This window comes from Pollachius pollachius, assembly GCF_949987615.1.
Source record: "Pollachius pollachius genome assembly, chromosome: 19".
NCBI classification, from domain to species: domain Eukaryota; kingdom Metazoa; phylum Chordata; class Actinopteri; order Gadiformes; family Gadidae; genus Pollachius; species Pollachius pollachius.
Window position 1 is genome coordinate 3,708,727 of NC_136952.1, and position 19,829 is coordinate 3,728,555.

The window sequence follows — 19,829 nt, forward strand, 5'->3', positions numbered from 1 at the left end:
GAGCTGAAGGAACTGGCTCTTTGAACTATGAGAGACATCTCGTCAATTTGAATATACGAAAGAGACCTTATTGTTTTTTTATGTAAAGATTAGATTATTATTATATAGCAGTAAAGTCTGGGGCTGGGTAAGCACTTGCATTTCACGAAACCCAATAAAGAAATAGATGAGATAAACCCCACATTCACAATGTAGCCAGTGATGACTACCAGAGTGAATCACATGGACTGTGTTTACAATACTGTGGTCTAATGTCCACCACCGAACTATGCTAGACATTGCATTACTTTTCGAACAAAATGAAAAACTACCTAGCAGCAGACCGTAGAAGGATGGCACAACTATTAAACAATCCATCTTCACATAACAAAGCATGAATTATCAAAGAGCTGACTCTTACTGTTGAGCTGAGCAGAATGTTCAAACTCCCTGAAAAGACCCGCACTGCCCATCACTAGCTCGACTGCTGCCGCAGCTGAGCTCTGTCAATGCTGGAGAACAACACAGTTCATACATGTCCGGACTTGTCCAGCCGGAATGAGGTCATGGTGTTGATCTGAACATAATCTTGGCCTCAACGTTCTACTGATCAATGCGCTGCACTCGGAGAGGAAGGGAGGCAGGGAGGGAGAGATAGCGGTGTTTACCTGTCACAAAGCCCTGATAGATATGACGTTTGTACATTTGTGTAACACTCACTGGTGAGAAAAAAGGTGGTTGACCTTGGAGCCCAGAAACCTTTTAAATGCCAGAGCCAGCTCTAGGGTGTGTGTTCAACACCCTGAGACACAGAAACCTGCTAAACATGAAGGGCAGACCCAAAGTCAGGTGTGGGTGTTAAACAAAAGCGCGGCCTACATTTGAAGTGCAATAAAGGGGAACTTCGGAAAGATCTAAATTTGGCTGTTCACACATGACTTATAGAAAACATGCAATACTCTCGCAAATCATCAACTGTGGAAAATTTTGAACACTAAACAACTGGTTGCCAAGGCTACATTCACAACATCTGCAGCCAATTCTCTGTGAATTAAAACCTATTTCAAAAAAGTAGAACATAAAAGAGGGAACAATGAGTTTCTTGTGGGTTGGTGGTTTTACGGTTATGGTGATGCAGGCGTTCCATAACACTTTGTAGAGGCACTGTCTTCATGATGTGTTTAATTGCCAAATAACACTCATGTCTGTGTCAGCTAATGGTGTACCGAAGCAAAAAGACCTCAATAAATCACCGGGCCCTGTTCCTTTGTTCCCTGTGAATATATGTGGTGGATCGTATGCTTGGGGGGCATTGATGGGGGGCAGTTGTGGGGGGCAGAAAGGGATGCCCCATTTCCCCAGATCCCAACCATCACTTTTAAATGTCGTGTGTCATTCAGCCGGACATGTTTTGTATTTCTCCATCCTGGATTATGGGTAAATCGTTTTGGACGTTACGAGCGGGAGAAAACCTTTCCTTCCGTTTTACAAAGCTCACCTCATCCCTCCCTTCGGAAAGCTGGAACAGTGAACCAAACCAGATATATGTCAACATGTTCTTTATTACATAATTCAGAATGTATTTCTCGTCTGTAATTCAACATTAGGAGCTTAAACACTGATTGCTGTAGGTTAACAAACTAGGTGCCCGGTCACAGTTCAACTATTCACATATCACACATGATAACAACAGCTATTGACACTGACCTGTCAACAAACAGGTGCTTTCTAGCTGGGTCTTTAAGACCCATGCAGTCCCCTCTGGCAAAAGCTACATGCTACAGTTAAATGCTACCTTGTCAAGCGCCCTCCAGTTGCTCTGTCTAGCGTCAGTGTCGTGTGCGATTAGCCGTAGCGTGTCGCTCACGGCTAATTGCAGTGTTTACTCATGGCTGAGGAAGGCTCAACATTTCTCTGCCTGCGTTCTCAAAGAAAAGCGTCTACAGTCACGTAAAAACATTGATGACTACTTGCGGGTTCCTTCAGGAGCCCGCGGCTACTTCCGGAGCTACAGGCTACAGAGGCCCGGCCCTCGCCCCCAGGAGGAGGTCCACAGCCTGGGCCAGGTCGTCCACGGTGCCGTCGGCCGTCACCGACCGGTGCTGCTGGTCGCTGGGTCTGATGGGGGGGCAACGGGAGGGGGGGGGAGGAGAGGGGGAGGGGGGGGTGGAGACACACGACCACAGCAGAGGTCACATAAAGGTGGATCAAAACCAAAACCAAAACGGAAGCATGTGATCAGAAGGACTGGCGGGGGAAAAAAGCAACACTGGCAGAAGCAGAACAGGTTGCGTTGTAACAGGCAGTTAGCGGATATTCAGCGCCGATAAAGCACACAAGCGTTTTTGCTGTGTAGCCGTCTCTGTCACCGTGTGCAGATCAGCTCCAGCCTGCCTAGGAGCCCCGGAGTCTGACCCCGAGCCGGAACTCAACCCTCAACCTCGCAAGTTTGTGTCCACTCGCAAAATGGAGCAGCTGGGAACCCTAGCTAACTCGACCTAAATGGGGCCGATTCAAAAACCTTAGAGGCCGTGAATAAACCATCATGTCAGCCCCGACGGAGGGAGAGACTAAATAAACCAGAACCATGGGTTTGAGCCGGGCCCCGGGGCCCCGACAGGCATCAGGCAGGAGGCCTGCGCGGCCCTCGGGCCCCAGGCCTTTTGTTTGGCCCTCAAGGAGCCCGCAGATGGATGCAGATACGGCTGTTTAATCAGCTGGCAGCGGGAAACACGATCTACTTGGCACAGTGCCAAGCCCTGGTAGAGCACGCACGGCTCCTCCTCCTCCTCCCTCCCTCCCTCTCTCCCTCCCTCCCTCCCTCCCTCTCTCCCTCCTCCTCCAGAGTGGCTCAAAAGACACAGACGCCAAACTTCCATTCTTCTTCTGCGAGGGTGCCCTGCCTGGAACCCCTGCTCACTTATGGAGTGGCGCCTATAGACCTCCCACTCCTCCTCCTCCTCCTCCTCCTCCTCCCACCACCATGACCCACCTCCCCAACGGGTCCCCCTGTTTGCAGCCTCTGTTCCCCAGTCACGGCCCGTGAGCAGGGGGGGCTGGTGGCCGGGGTTGACGGGGTACAGGGGGTGTATTGGGGGGGGGGGGTCCCCGGCACACAGAGAGACTCCAGATTGGGAGGCTTTGGAGGACGCTGGGCGTGCCACACGCAGCACCATTAATCCTAACCCTGCGAGGGCCAGGGCAAATATTTGTGAGTGGTGCAGGTACGGAGTGAGAGAGGGACAGAGAGAGAGAGAGAGAGAGAGAGAGAGACAGACAGACAGACAGACAGACAGACAGACAGACAGACAGACAGACAGACAGACAGACAGACAGACAGACAGACAGACAGACAGACAGACAGAAAGAGAGACAGAGCCAGAGACAAAGACAGAGAGAGAGAGAGACAGACAGACAGACAGAGGGAGAGAGAGAGAGATAGAAAGAGAGAGAGAGAGAGACAGAGACAGAGACAGAGAGAGGGACAGAGAGAGAGAGAGAGAGAGAGACAGCCAGACAGAGGGACAGAGAGAATGAGAGGCAGAGAGAGAGACAGAGACAGACAGACAGACAGACAAAGAGGGAGAGAAAGAGAGACAGTGAAAGAGACAAGAAAGACAGAGAGACAGAGAGAGAGACACACAGAGAGAATAGCAGCATGAGGGCGTTCAGGGAGTCGGTGCTGGAGGAGGAGGAGGAGGAGGAGGAGGAGGAGGAGGCGGCCATGTGTTTACGCACGTCTGTCAGCCGCTGTGCACCAGGGTTATGCGAGCTGCGCCGCTAATGGCCCGGGTGTTATGTCTTCTGTACTCGATTTCTCCCCCCCCCCCCCCCCCCCCCCCCCCACACACACACACACACACACACACACACACACACACACACACACACACACACACACACACACACACACACACACACCCTGTCCTACCCGTCGGAGCCACCGACTGATTTGGGTCGCACACGCACAAACAGCGGCGACAAAGACCAACACCCACACGACACACAGACAGACAGAAGATACAAATAGACACGGGGCAGAAACAACAGTCGTTACGGCCCACGAATGCTTCACGACACACCGCTGCTGTCACAGGCGCTGGAAGAGAGACGAGAGATGAGGGGGCAGGGACTGTGTGGAACTGTGTAATCTTTTGAAGGATTGATGTGTCATTTGCTGCTTCTCGCCCTCTTCTCCTGCCCCAAAGGGACCACAATGGAAATAAGCCTTCAGGCTTTATCGTGTCATCCATGACTATTTATGTATTTTCATGTACGACACAGAGTGCTGTTCATATTTATATCAAAATGGTCAAGTAAAGTCAATCAATCAATCAATCAATTCTACGGGTGGTGAAACCCTGTTGAAACTCCAACCCCTGTATCGGACAGGTCCCGTGTGAGAAGATACCCAGCGCGTGTCCGGTTCGATGCCCGGGTAGCAGGTTGCACACAAGTTGTTGCATAATCACGCAGCAAAAAGCCGCAGGATTGCACACACAAAAAGTTGCAGGATTGTGCACACAAAGTCACAGGATTGCTCACACAAAAAGTTGCAGGATTGCTCACACAAAAAGTTGCAGGATTGCGCACACAAAAAGTTGCAGGAACGTGCACACAAAAAATTTCAGGATCACAAAGACAAAAAGTTGCATGATCGCACGAAAAGGTTGCATGATCACGCACGCAAAGTTACAGGATGCCGCACACAAAGTTGTTTGCGTGCGCGATCGCTGCAACTTGTTCCTCGTCCTTGCCATTAATTATAGAGCGGTAACGGGGTCAATGCGAGCGCATGCACAATCCAGCACAATGCGGCTAGTGTTACCGATGAGGTCATACCGTATCAATGCAATATCAATACGCATCAGCGGATACGCTTGACCGCCGAGGCCTGACAGACCCCCCTCATGTCCGTCTGCAAGACCGCAACACCACTGATGTCAACGCCAGGGGCTAGGTGTGTGTTCTTGTGTGTGTGGGTGTGTGTGTGTGTTCATGTGTGTATGTTCTTGTGTGTGTGTGTGTGTGTGTTTGTGTTCTTGTGGGTGTGTGTTTGTTTTTGTGTGTGTGTGTTTGTGTGTTCTTGTTTGTGTGTGTGTGTGTTCTTGTGTGTGTTCTTCTGTGTGTGTGTTTGTGTGTTCATGTGTGTGTGTGTTCTTGTGTGTGTGTGTTTGTTATTGTGTGTGTTCTTTAGTGTGTGTGTGTGTTTGTGTTCTTGTGTGTGTGTGTGTTTGTTTTTGTGTGTGTGTGTTTGTGTGTTCTTGTTTGTGTGTGTGTTCTTGTGTGTGTGTGTTTGTTCTTGTGTGTGTGATCTTGTGTGTGTGTTTGTGTGTTCTTGTGTGTGTGTGTTCTTGTGTGTGTGTGTGTTTGTTCTTGTGTGTTTGTTCTTGTGTGTGTTTGTTCTTGTGTGTGTTCTTTAGTGTGTGTGTGTGTGTTTGTGCGCGCCACTGCAGACTTGCGGGCCGTACGTCGGGTTTGATGTCCTGAGACGGCACAGATGTTTTTTGTTTTACGCAGCGCACGCTCAATTCAGATGCACTGTGCCATACCCATAATGCATTGCTGCACACAAGGTGTCACATGTTGGCCCAATACGAGGGTAGGGGACTCGGCGTGCTTCGTGGAACAAAGAGCGAGGATGGAGATTAATGTACAGACTTACTGTATGTTGTACAATAAGTTTGTACTAACAAATAGTGCTAGCATTGTGTAGCATCGTATCCTAGCTATGTTTGTTGTCTACCGGGAACGGGTTAACCTAGTGATTGTTAGTGTTTAGCCCTTGTTTCTATGAACATCCTTACTGACAGTTATATATCGTTGTTCCTCTTTCCTCTGACTAATGAACTTATTATAAATCTCTTTAGACAAAAGCATCTGCTCAACGCCCTGAATGTGAACGTAAACTGGGCAGCGTTCCAGAGCGCCGATGGCCGGCGGTGCGAACGCCTCGGGGACGAGCACCGTCACGCGGGCGCCGATGCCCCGGTGAACCAGCGGCGGCGGCTGGCGTCCACAGGCCCCGTGCACCAGGGCTCCCAGGCCCAATGGGGAGCAGGGCTGGAGCCGGAGTGACTCAGGGAGGCTGGTTGTCTGGAGTCGCACACACCGCCCACCGCAGGCCCCGGGGAGCTTTTGTCAGACGCTGCGGCCGGGTGTGTGCGCCGATGCACCGCCGGTGTTTTGTTATTTTAACGAATGGGGCCGAGGAGAAGAATGCCCTCCTACAGCTCGTGTGTGTGTGTGTGTTTGTGTGTGTGTCTGTGTGTGTAGAAGTGCGTCAGTGTATGTGTACTTGTGTGTGTATGCGTCTGTGTGTGAGACTTTGTATTGACCAGCTGTTGGGGCTGCTTGGACAGAAAGAAAGCCCACAGAGCATGAGGGTGAGATAGACGGGGAGGGAGGGAGGGGGGGGAGGGGGGAGAGAGGATGACTTTGAGAGGAAGGCCCTCTTTGTCGTCGCCCAGTAGGTGATATAAACATTCCATTGTCAAGGTAGCCGACTGCAGTGTGGGTGAGGCAGCAGCAGACTTGATCTGTTAATGCTTAGCCTAGACTAACACACACACACACACACACACACACACACACAGGTCCCGTTTCCCTGAGAGGAAGACGACTGATGATAAAGTGATGTGTGGGTGGCGGTGTGCGTGCGTGCGTGTGCGTGTGTTTGCATGCATGCTTGTGTGTGTTTGCACCATGTGTGGGACATCCGAGCCCCCCCCCCCACACACACACACACACACACACACACACACACAGGCCCGGGCCTTCGCCTCTGAAGTGGCTGAGTCACAGAGCACCTGAGGGCGGGTCGACGGAGGAACGGCCAGGAGGTCTCGCGCTCCAAACCCTGTGTCTGTTTGGTCTCCGCTCGGACCGTCGGGCCGAAGGCGGGGGTGGGGTGGGGGGGGCACGCCAGGCAGGAGACAAATAACTGAGGACAATAGTTGTTGTTTGGTCTCCGCGGGTCGCCCCGTGGGAGGCAGGTTCAGCAAATATAACACCGCCCTGACGGAGCGGGAGGGAACTTCGGCTGGGAGAGCGAGATTCCCGGGTCCGCCTGGAAACACACGTGTCTGTGTGTGTGTCTGTTCGTGTGCACTTGTGTGTGTGTGTGTGTGTGTGTGCGCGTGTGGGTACACCACACACACACACACGCACACACACACACACACAGTAGGAGAGAGTGAGAGACACTATAAGCAGGAGAGAGTGTAGCAGAGTGTGAGAGAGAGAGAGTGTGATAGATCAGAGAGACGCCGGGCATTCAGAGTGCGTTTGTAAACCCATTCTTTCCTCTCCCCCCCCCCCCCCCGTGTGTCTCCGAAATACAGCAATGCGACCTCTGAAATAACAGGGGCCAGCCCGGGGCCTCCTACGGAAGCAAACAAACAGCCTTAGGGGCCCGTGTGTGTGAAAGCGTGGCGCTGCGTGCTTCTCCGGGCCCCCACAATACCCCTGACAGGAGCAGATGCCACATTGATCCCTCCACCTCATTCACCGGGCTCCGCCTCGACTCAGCAGCCTATTGGCTGCCCCCGGCCCGCGGCTTGTGGCCGAAACCAACCAACCCAACCAACTTGGAATCGTTTCAGTGTTTTCAAGACGAGAGCAAGAGAATGACTATGAAAAAATTGCACACCATGGAAATTCCCTGAGAACAACAACAACAGAAAACGAGAACCGCTAACTTCTCGAGCGAGCTGCGAGGCGCGGCGGTTATCCGGGCGATGTTCACGAGGGGCGGGCTTCCCCACGCGCGCTCGGTGTGTCTCTCTCTCTCTCTCTGCATGACTACTCCTCCAACTGTCGAAAACCCACCACTGGAAAAACATCTGCACCTCCACGCGCACCCCGTCGACACATTTTCACCTCCAAGGGTGCCGCTTTTGGTTTCACTTCGGTCGGATACCGGAGGCCCACGCATCTGCAAACCAGGGCCTTACCAGGGGGGCTGCTCAATTTGCCCGGTGTGGGGGCTTCTGTGCACCGCGGGCGGGGGGGGAAGCACGGTCACAGTGCAGCTAGACTCTGGGCGGTGCGGCGTGCGTGTTGACAGGAAGCTTGTGATGTAAATTACCCAGACACGCGCGCACACACCTATAGAAGGAACAGGGCCGGAGGGAGGGGGTAGAGAGAGAGAGGGAAAGGGAAGGGGGTGTCCGGGCAGGAGGACAAACACCTCCCCCCCCCCCCCCGCCCGGCCCCAGATGCCAGCCACCCCAGCGGGTCATCCATTGGTAATTACGGCGGAGGATTGGATTGCTATTGAATGGGCCGAGGGGCAGGCCCGCGGCGGGCTGTTCAGCAGCCACAGCTCAGGTTCAGCCCACCATCTGGGGCGCTTAAGCTGGGCCGTTTGTCTTCGGCTACCCTCCTCTGCCTCCTCTCCAGTTCCTTCTTTCAGGGGGTGGAAAAGTACAGGGGAGGGAGAGGGAGAGAGAGAGAGAGAGAGGGAGATGGAGAGAGAGAAAGAGGGAGAGGGAGAGGGAGAGAGAGAGGGAGATGGAGAGAGAGAGAGAGGGGGAGAGGGAGAGAGAGAGGGAGAGAGAGAGAGAGAGAGGGGGAGAGGGAGAGAGAGAGAGAGAGCTGACTGACCTGGGTTTTTTTTATCTTATAGAGGGAGTCACCCTTCAGAGACTAACAGACAAACCAAGCAACGGCCATAACACAGCAAAAACACCTGTTAATTATTCATATTGAAGTACAGAGACGTGAAAGTATGTGGTAGAGGAGTGCCCACACACACAAATACACACACACACGGTTGGTCGGTGATCCATAGTTGCCACGGTTTAAGTGGCACGTAGCAAAACAGCATAACAAAACAGATAAACAGTCCTCTGAAACCTTGTTTAACCCTGACTGAATGGTAATTTATGTTTCATCACAAAGTATATTCGGTTGAGGTTGGACCGTGTGATGACAGTCTAATGAACATGGTATCTTCACATCTCGACACGCTTGACAAGGTCATGATTGAGAAGCCTTAATCGGCCTGCTGTAACGGGCAAAAGACAAACATAACTATATTCACGTTCTCCAAGAATATAGTTCCCATTGCCCGCATTTGAGTGAGTTGTTACTGAGTGAGACAGGACTCATTCACTGGATCGATTGATTGCAAATATCTGCCGATTGTTGTTTAAACGGGGACAGCGTGAAAACACACGCAGGAAACATGAGTTCACCAGGGGCCGTGAGCAGAACTCAATACTACCACACCCTCGGCCACAGACATCGATGCCCTCCACGCTTTTAATTGGGAATGACTTTCACGGGTGACATTTTTGTTTGCACACAAGAACAAACATAAAGGTTGAACGACAGTTCACTCGGCTCAGACTGCACTACAAGTCATGGTTCACGACTCTGGAACCGATGTTAAGAAACGTGGGTGAGGAGAAGAATGACAGAACCGGTGTGGGAACTGACATAATTTCTGGCCTGGCGTCACTTCCAAACCCTTTACATTTAGGTCATTTTAGCAGATTTTAGGTCATTTTAGCAGATTTTATCCAAATCTACTTACAATTGTTCAAACACACTTTCACCGACGGCGGTGTCAACCACGCAATGCGACAGCCAGCTTGTCAGGAGCAGTTAGGGTCAGCTGTCTTGGTCCGGGAGACCTCGACAATCAGTCGGGAGGAGCTGGGTATCGAAATAGCAACCTTCCGGTTACAAGTCAACCCGCTCTACCTCCTGAGCAAGGCCGACCCCCAGATGGAAGCCAGATAAAAAGGGACAGAAAGAGCTGGCATTGCGGTGTGTGGATGTGGGGTTGATTCTCCTGCCGGTGAAAACTGACGAGCCCTGGTAGATTCATAGTGAAACCGAAACGCTGCGTTCGGCAGAAACTGAGAGTACTGTACGGTATTGAGTATACAGTGGCATTGCTCTAAGAACCGGCTGTGACACATGGGAAACGTTGCGCACTTAAGATAGCGCCGCTTGGAAACTAATGGAATGAGCGGGCAGGGAAAGAACCAACACAAAGGGAATAAAGGAAAGCCGACAAGAACACACTCAAGGCCACCGGAGACATCAGTTGATACGGTGGGATGGCCCTCAAACAGGGCTTTATAAATATTGACTTTTACATTTAGGGAATTTAGCAGACGCTTTTATCCAAAGCGATTTAAAATAAGTACATTTGTTAGAAGAAAGAGAAACAACAATACATATTGCTGTCGTTACAGTAAGGATGTTCATAGAAACGAGTGCCAAGCACTTTCAATTGCTAGGTTAACCCATTCCCTGTACACAACAAAGACAGCAAGAGTGAGACGCTACACGATGCTAAGTACTATTTTAAGGGGTACGAGGGGAGAATAGACAGAGTCCAGGTGAACTCTGAACAAGAGAGTCTTGAGTCTCTTGCGGAAGCTGGTGAGCGACTCTGCAGAATGATGAGATTGTGTGCACATAAACTCGTGACTTGGAACGTGTGCCAGCTCCACACCAAACAAGTGCCTGAAAGTTGCCTGCCACGTGCATTTCTCGCGCAATCTTTACAGATGTCACGGCCACACCTCAGAGTGCAATGATGAGGGTAAAAGAGGAGATAAGTGATGCTTCCTTTTGCACACAGACAACACTGATACGCCGAAAAGAGCAGTTGAGCAGACAGGGCGTGAGGACGGTTATATAGTTAAGCAAGATATCTCTGATTAGCTGCATAGGAAGGGCCAGGATGTCGCAAATGTACACACACAGTGAGACCCACAGTGACGCTGTGGACCTGACGACCAAAAAGAGCTCCTTCTCTCCGGAGGATAAACCAATATCGCCGTACTGAGCCTACAAACCCATTCACCGTTCCCGGTTTCAGAGTCACACGTCACCGCAGAAGCACCTGAGGACCACACCGTGATGGCAGCTTCTGGTTAATGGACACCCAAATGGATGTGGGTAAGACGAGCCGCGCTGAAACACAGTCTGCGCTCCGCAGCCGTCCCGGGGGGCGCCGCACACAGATAACACTCAGACCGCATTTTAAGGCGTGCTCCGCCACCGTGTGACAGAGTTCGTCGGGTCACGTGACGCTGGAGGACAAGGCAGAATTCCGGACGGACGACTTAGGCATGTACGGCGCCTCGCGCACGCGCACACATGGGCAAGCGCACGGACACGCACACACAAGGGTGTGCGCACACAGACACGCACACACACAGGCACACACACACACACACACACACACACACACACACACACACTGGCGCATGCACAAACAAACACCGACACACACAAGCGGGTGCACACACACGAGGATGTGCACACACACACACATACAAAAGAGGATGTGCACACACACACACACACACACACACACACACACACACACACACACAAGAGGATGTGCACACAGACACACACACACACACACACACACACACGAAGTGAGGCAGCCCAACAGGTCCTCGACGCTGGTTTACATTTCAATTCAGTACACGAGAACTGACTCACTCATTCAATCATGGCACGCCCGGGGAATGCACCATCACAGTGACACATCTCGTTATACAAACAACACCAAAAGACAAACAGAACAATGTTTTTACAGAGAATCTCCAAATCAGAAGTGGGGGGAGGGGGGAGAACTCTTCCTGTTTCTGCTCGTCAAACAAGATATTTGCCATCCTAATAAGCGGGCCCCCGCCCAAGCACTACACAAATAATGCGGGCTATTTGCATGGTTCCTCAAAGGCAAACGGGGCCGGCTTATCAGAGGTGTTGGGGGGGAACACGCCTCGGGCCATACACCACCGGAACACTTTGGAGCCCGGACGGGGCTGGTGGAAGAACATGAACTAGGGGCCGGAGGGTCGTGCGTCTCTCTGCATGAGCACTCATTCAACTGTCAAATCCAACCACTGGACAAAACACCTATGCTTCCAAATCTTTCAGCACGTTTTCCGCTTCCAAGGGTGTCATTTCTGTTACACTTCGGATTGAAAACCGTGGCCCACGCATCTCACAACCGTGCTTTACACAGAACTGAAGGTATATATTGGGAAAAGGCTGTTACAGTTCCCAGTTCCAAGTTCATGTTCCTTCAATTCCCAGTTCATTTTCCTTCAATTCCCAGTTCCCATTTCATGTTCCTTCAATCCCCAGTTCCCAGTTCATGTTCTCCAAACAACGTGCATCGGGAAATGAAAGCCATGGAGGAGGAACTGGGAACTGGAGCAGCCTTTTCCGAGAGCTGCAGGTCAGACGTACAAGGGCCTTTTTAATGCGTTCTACGTCGAGACATTAAAAGTTATTTACGATACCCATTTGCATACCCCCGGCGTGAGAGCGACAGATGCGTTCGAACGGCTAAAGGGACACGTCTATTATCCCCGGTGGGACTTTTTGTGTGTGTTTGCATCTACTGTGCTTTCCAGATAGTTCCCTGATAGATAAGGAATGGCACAAACAGGGTGGTTTACAACACACCCACACACACACACACACACACACACACACACACACACACACACACACCTCCCGTGAGATGTGGCTGGAGCACATGACCAGATTCCAGCGGCGGGCTAACAATCCCGCACTTCCGTTGCGTCCAGAAGAGTGTTCTGTTTTTCTTTCAACCATCAAGGCTGTAGGGATGGCGGAGGATCAGAAAGGGCCCTGAACTAGCAAACAGACGGAGGTCCATTAAAGGAGGATTGAAGTGATTCATGTGTGTGGTCAGTCATCTTCTTCCGCATCGCAAAGCTACGTGCTCGAGTAGCAAAATATAACACCACAGTGAGGTGGTTCTATCTACCAGGTTTGAGAGCCCCTACCTAGAAGACTCTAGAACTCTTAACTAGTAGACGCTAGAGCTTCCTATCTAGTAGAGTAGATCTATGTTGAAGACTCAAGAGGTCCCGTCTAGCAGGCTGTAGAGGTCCTGTGAGTGATGTCGAGGTTCCCATGCTGATAATAAACGTCAGGATAAAAATCTTCCAACGGCTGCGGCTCACTTTCAAAAACACCGCCTCTCTCTGTCCCAGTGGAAACCTGTTCCCCATTAAAGAGCAGAGAGTTCCCAGGACCTCTGTTGTTGTTGTTAGGCCTGCGCCGGGGCCTTGTTTATTTACCCGAGTTATGTATTTAAATAGGGGGGGGCGGGGGGGGGGGGGGGGGGGGGGGGGCACAACAATATCCGACAGTTAGCAAGTGTGTGGTCACCCACCGCCCCGCCTCTGGGCCGAATCAACACTCATCTCTGGGATACATTCACAGCGTCGATACATGCTCATGCCCCGCTACACCTGGCGTAGAGGAGTTGTTCTCATGATTTGCGTTTGTAAAAGTCAAAGTCAGCTTTATTGTCACTTTCTTCGCATGAAACACACATACAAAACATTTTTTCCTCACTATACCCCGGTCAAAGAAATAAAGTACGAAGGCACGACAGAGTAACAAGCTACAGAGAATTTAGACTTCAGGCTTGTATGACAGACGACTATGATCGGATCACAAAACCAACAATGTGGAAAGCCAATATGTTTGCACCTGCATGGCCACAGACAAAAAGGTTGTGAAGGAAGACGCTGAAGATGTGGGCCATGAGAATGAAGTAAAGGTTTAGGAGGCGAAACCTCCAAAGGTTTCGCAGTCATTTGAATAGCTCCCAAGGGAGTCCATCATGCAAATGCAAAGGATTTAGAGGATTTAGAACAACTGAGAAAACTTTGTTATATGCTAAACCAACGAAAGGGCGTCCCCAGATTCAGTTCAGTACTAGTTTGTATCTCAATGCCACCAGTTTGCATCCGACTGAGTCTCACACTTGTGTGTTTACATGCGTTCATTTCCATTTCCCGGTCTCTATTTTGAGGCAAGCCATTTTCCCTCGGCCCGTGTGTGTGCGTGTGCGTGTGTGCGTGCGTGCCACAGCATCTGGTTGGCTTGGAAACAGCTGTTTTCCCCACATCAGCGATTTACAGCACGTAGCCAACCATGTTTTTTTTTTTTCTCTCTCCCCCTCTGTCGCTGAACAACTGTAAACCCCGACCCCTGACCCGTGTGGCTGAGCTTCTCAAAGCAAGACAAACAGCGGGTGTCCCCGTGGCCGTTACGGCTTCGAGGAAAATGTTTACACAACACACGGCCCTCGGTGAAGGCAACGGACTGGTGTGTGGAAGCGGGGCGACAAGTGAAACACAACCCATCGTTTCAGCTGACCACGCAGGTTCGCAGGAGGGCTGCTGCCCGACAACGTGTGAGAAACGAGCATGGAGTGCTGAATGTATTTTATGGAAACGTGGCTATGTACTGTGTGTCTATGTTGATGTGCATTTAGGGGATTTTGCGGGGGCATTTATCGAAAGCGACTATTCATTCATTCACACACCGACGGCAGTGTAGACCACGCAGGGCGACGGCCAGGCTCGTCGGGAGCAGTCAGGGTCAGACGCCTTGCTCAAGGACACCTCGACACCCAGCTAGGAGGAGCCGGGGTTCAAACCAGCAACCTCCCGGTTACAAGTCAACCCGCTCTACCTGCTGAGCTATAGTCGCCCCCCATTAGGAACGCATCAGGTGGAAGAGAGGGGTAGGCGCGAAAAACAACATTGCATTGTTTTTAACGCCAACGCCAAACGTGACGATGTTTAGGAGAAGGGAAACCGTAAGGTTGGCGCAACGTTCTCTGTTCTCCTTATTTCTATCGATTGCACAGTGTGAGAACCAGACAGAGGCTAGAGAGCTGACCTAGTTAGGAACAAGGGCCCCTTACTCACCTGGCGGCCATCTTGGTTCTATACACTAGCTAGGATGCGGGATTCAGTACCCAGCTAGCGCTTAGAACGAAGATGGCCGCTCAGTGCATAAGGCCTGTAGGAAAGGGGGGCGGAGAAACACCTTTAAGAGGCCTCGCTGTTTGCCAGGCCCGTCACAACGACAACGACAACGTGATGTCAACATTCAGGGTGAATGACCACACAAAAAAGCCCAAAAGCGTTGAATGAAAGTCATCCTTTGTCTAAGTGAGTGTGTTTGTGTGTGCGTGCGTGTGCGATCCAGCAATTGTCCACAAATGGAGGCCACCGGGGTGGTAACGGAACCCCTCGGTGGTCGACTATTGATTTCACAGATGCCGGCGTTCGGCTACAGAGTGGAGTGTTCCCACCGCCAGCCTCGCTCCCCCCCCCCCTCTCTCTCTCTCTCCCCCTCTCCCTCTCTCTCTCTATCCCCCCCCCCCCCTCTCTCTCTCTCTCCCATCTCTCGCTCTCCTCTCTCTCCTCTCTCCCCTCTCTCTCTCTCCTCTCTCTCTCTCCTCTCTCTCCCCTCTCTCTCTCTCTCGCTCCTCTCTCTCTCCTCTCTCTCTCTCCCTCGCTCCCTCTCTCTCCCCTCACCCCTCTCTCTCTCTCCCCCCTACCCCTCTCTCTCTCTCTCCCTCTCTCTCTCCCCCTCTCTCTCTCCCCCTCTCCCCCCTCTCTCGCTCTCTCCCCTCTCTCTCTCTCTCCCTCTCTCGCCCCCCTCTCTCTCTCTCTCCCCCCCCTCTCTCTCTCTCCCCCCCCTCTCTCTCTCCCCCCCCTCTCCCTCTCTCTCTCTCTCTCCCCCCCCTCTCTCTCTCCCCCCCCCCTCTCTCTCCCCCCCCCTCTCTCTCTCTCTCCCCCCCCCCCCCCCCTCTCTCTCCCCCCCCCCCCCCCCCCCCCCCCCCTCTCTCCCTCTCTCCCAGGACTCAACGGGGGAGGAAGGAGCCATAACATGATGTCATCTGGTTTATCCCCGGGTGCCGAGCCCCTGACCCCCACTCCTCTGCTCCCCGTCCAGACCCGGGCCAGACGGGGCTGGTTCCGGTCTGAACCGGGTCCGGGAGCGGCCCGGGGAGGACCTGATGTCATCGCTTTGAGGAGCAGATGGTGGCGGCTCAACGGACTTGAGGAAGTGAATGGTATAAAGTTCAACGTCTCCTGAGCTGACTTATCATCAGAGGATCAATACTGCACGAGGTCGGCAGTAATATGTGGGTCAACGCTTGTACACCGCAGATAAAACAAGTTCACACCTTCATCCCCCACACGCACACACACACACACACACACACTTACTTTGCATTTCAACTGACACATGATCCAGAGCTACGGTGATAGAGGCGTACAGGTGGGGGTAGAACAAGTCAATACAATGGAGTTCAAGTTGTCAGGACGTCTACTCTATCAGCATAAGTGTGAACATCACAAAAGCCAAATACATTAGGAAATGTAATGACATTTCCAGAAAACAGCTGTGTCCGAAAATGTCATCATGCGCTGTTAAAAATGTTAAATCCCACGACAGCCATTTAAAATTCTAGGCTGTAGAAGTCTTTGTTCTCAAGCTCCCCAAACAGGAGGGGATCTCCCATTTATTTGAGTATGTCATATGATACATCATATAAGACAGACATTTTCTAATTACACAATAATCCCTTGAGTTAGACACAAACTTGGTTTGAAAATCCCAGCCAACAACGAGTTTCGTTGGAGTAAAGTTTCTGTTTCTAGTTTCTGAAATAAATACGAGCAGACTGGGAGCTGACCCAGAATGATCGGTCAAGGCCTAATATAATTATGGTGGGCTGTCGCCCTCTTGTGGCGGATAAACGGCACTGAAAATGTAAGTCGCAATAGCCTTCCGCAGACAGAGCTGTGTGGGAGATTTGTTTACGTTTTCTGGCTTGTCTGCATTGCTTTTTTGTGTTTTCTGTGATGCATCTCAGTTGTTGCCTTTATGTAAAGTCACCCACATTTTTTGATGAAAGTCATATTGTTTTGCAAATCACATGGTTGGCAAAGAGTGCAAATGTAGCAGGCTGCATTTTTGGTGTCCGCTCCAAACGGCCGTGTGCATTGACCGCTATGAGGGCCAGTTCATACTTGTTACGGTTACACTCCTACGGTTATACCTAAACGGTTATACCCAATTCGTCAAGCTTCAAACTGACTTGGGGTTCTTCCGGTCCACTAAAGGCAATGCACATGCATATTTCTTTGTGATACAAACATGTATAGCCTCTCTTACATTTTGTACAACTCTGAACAGATCAAGTCTACTGCAGAGCAAACATAAACATCTCAGACATTTCCCCGGCGCTTATAAGTACTCTGTTTATTCACCATTGGCACTAGTACTTGGTATTGGTAACGTTTTGGTATTTGCCAAAAACATATCAAGGTCTAAAACCTGTGTTACTTACTTAATTTGGGACAGAAAGATCTATTGAAGTACATACATTTCATTTTTAGATTTCTTATTTATATTTGAAAATGTAAATCTGTTTATTATTTTTCTTTTCCAGTCCAAAAATGCAGGAAGCTGAGGTGTGTGTTTTCATGTGTGTGTGTGTGTGTGTGTCCATCCAGCACAGAACATAAACCACTGACCTATATTTGCCAGTCCGGACCTGCAGACCCTTCATTCCACAGAGTTGGGCCCCGCCCACGTCGTTAACGAGGTCGTCCCCGACCATCATTACCTGCACAGGTGAGAGAGTGATTAAGTGAGCGAGGGAGTGAGTGAGAGCAGGAGGCAGAAAGGTTGAATAAAAGTGCAACCCAAAGTCATAAACACTGTCGCCCAAAGCAAACAGTGTGAAATCTGCCTCCTTTTTGTAGTGCTACCCAAATAAAAGAAACATACATAATATTAGGATGCATTTTTATCATTGGCCTCGAATAGGACTCGAGTCATTTTTTCACTATTTTTGTTTATTATCGATGTTGTTCATTTACCAAACAGTGAACAATGCACAACACTACAAAAAGGCACATTTGATAAAACAAAAAAACAAAAAGGGGGACCCAAGTCTATTTTGGACAGGAAAATTCTGCTGATTTGGTGCCCGCCCCAAAGGGCCGTGTTCATTGGCCGTTAGGGGCGCTGCCACACCAAAATTGTACCGGGGGCGAAAATTGTACCGCCTACGTAATCCGCGTTCGAAAATTCCAAACCTGCCTGGCAACGGACGATCGCGTCGAACGTTGCCTGACAACGGAAGATCGCGTCGAATGATGACGTAGGAAGGTTAATGAACAGTCATGCTCATTCATTGAGCGTCACAAGACGAAATAACATTTAATAGATGTTTGTAATTTGTAATATTTTACAAATTACATTTATTAGCTTTGCTAACTTTATATTTGTACTGTATTTAATTGTTTGATCGCATTTAGCTAGTAAACTGAGTGTATTAACACAAGCTAGCTAGACTATGATACACTTTTAACACTCACAAATACAAATATAAAGTAAAAAGAAGTGTTATCTGTATTATGTTATTTCGTCTTTGGCAACATGAGCGCAAATTTTTTTTGAAACCTGCCTGGCAACGGACAATCGCGTCGAACGATGATGTAATGTTTCGAAAGCGGACTACGTAGGCGGCACAATTTTCGCCCCCGGTACAATTTTGGTGTGACAGCGCCAGTCGTAGGGGTTCTACTGTACCTGGTGAGGCTGAAGGCCCATGTCACTGAGGACGCTGTGGAAGAACGCAGAGGACGGCTTCCCGATCACCTCCGCTTCCACGTCACAGGCGTACTGGAGAGGGCAGAACGTTGGAACATTAACACTCACACACGGTTTGAGACAGCTCGTTTTTTTGTGGAGCAGATGAGTCGATGTTTCTAGGAATGGCTTACTTCTAAAGCCTTCATGTACGGCCCCACATCCAGATTCAAGCCATCGGCCTCCTTGTAATACCTCCTGAGCGAGAGAGAGAGAGAGAGATGGAGAGAAAACAATGAACAGTTAAAGCAATTATAATAATGGTAAAAGTCCACCCCCCCCCCCCCCCCCCCCCCTCGTCAAACAAACATTTTATTTGAACTTTATTTAACCAGGATTAAGCTAGTTGAGATTAGTAACCTCTGTCCCAAGAGTTACCTGACGGCTTAGTTTATCGTTGGAATAAGGAGAATAAAATAAAAACAAATGAGTTTTCAGTCATAGAATAGTGCAGATAGACAGGTGAGTTGAAACATGGCATTGCTGGCAAAAACTGAAAGCATAGAAACTTTTGAAATTTGCCGTTTCAGTTTCTTTCCGTGTGCTATTGGGCAATAAATCCCACTCTGTTGTAAACTCTTACCCTTTTCCAAGCGCGAACAGCACTGGTTTCTCCAGGCTGATGAGAACCCTGAATGCATCGTTCAGGTTCTGGTAGGTGAACTTCTCTGCGGCATCTCCAACCACCACACAGTTGGGGTTGGTTTGGTCAACACTCTCGAACTCAGAGAGAAGTCCTGTAGCGAAACAAAAACACAATACTTCATCATTTTTTTCCCACGATTGTTGATCAATCATCAATAATAGCCTCATCAGATAGGCCTGCTAAAACGCGCTAATTATTTTTGATAAAAAGTCAAAAGATGTAATACCATCGTAGACCAGCAGATGGGGTCGCATCCCCCGGTCTTTCAGGACTGCCACGGCTGCGGGGGCGGGGGAGAACACCTCACGCACGGAAATGTCAAAGCCCATTCTCTGCAGCTTGGCCACAAACTTGTCTCTGCTGGCCTGGGTTTCATTGGTGCAGAAACGCAGCTTCAGGTCCGATGCTTTGAGCCTGAGAACAACACATGCGTGCTGCTATTGCGTTGCGACGCAGCTGCACTGCTGACAATGCATTGAACCTTCTGCAAAGTAGCAAAACATGCTTGCACTCCTATGATACACACTGTCATCAGTAAACTTCAGCAGCATTAACTGTATCTGTACTCACCTTTTCACTGCCTCAACTGAACCAGGGATTGGAGTCCCGCCGTCCTCTCCACTGTCATACAAAACCCCGCACAGATCCAAAATAACACCTTTCAAACTCTCTGCAGAGCTCGTCCAACTGCTGTCGGCCATGACGAAAG

At 50.3% G+C, this 19,829-nt stretch overlaps 1 protein-coding gene across 1 annotated transcript; it reads right to left on the minus strand.

Moving 5' to 3' along the window:
* Positions 1-1,594: 1,594 nt before the first annotated feature.
* On the minus strand, positions 1,595-19,821 carry lhpp (phospholysine phosphohistidine inorganic pyrophosphate phosphatase; the record flags this gene model as incomplete). Its single annotated transcript, XM_079757034.1, has 7 exons — positions 1,595-2,097; positions 17,352-17,443; positions 18,415-18,507; positions 18,609-18,672; positions 19,058-19,211; positions 19,347-19,534; positions 19,691-19,821. The coding sequence occupies 7 exons, from the start codon at positions 19,819-19,821 to the stop codon at positions 1,995-1,997; spliced, it is 825 nt and encodes a 274-aa protein (XP_079613160.1). The 3' UTR covers positions 1,595-1,994.
* Between the last annotated feature and the right edge of the window lie 8 nt (positions 19,822-19,829).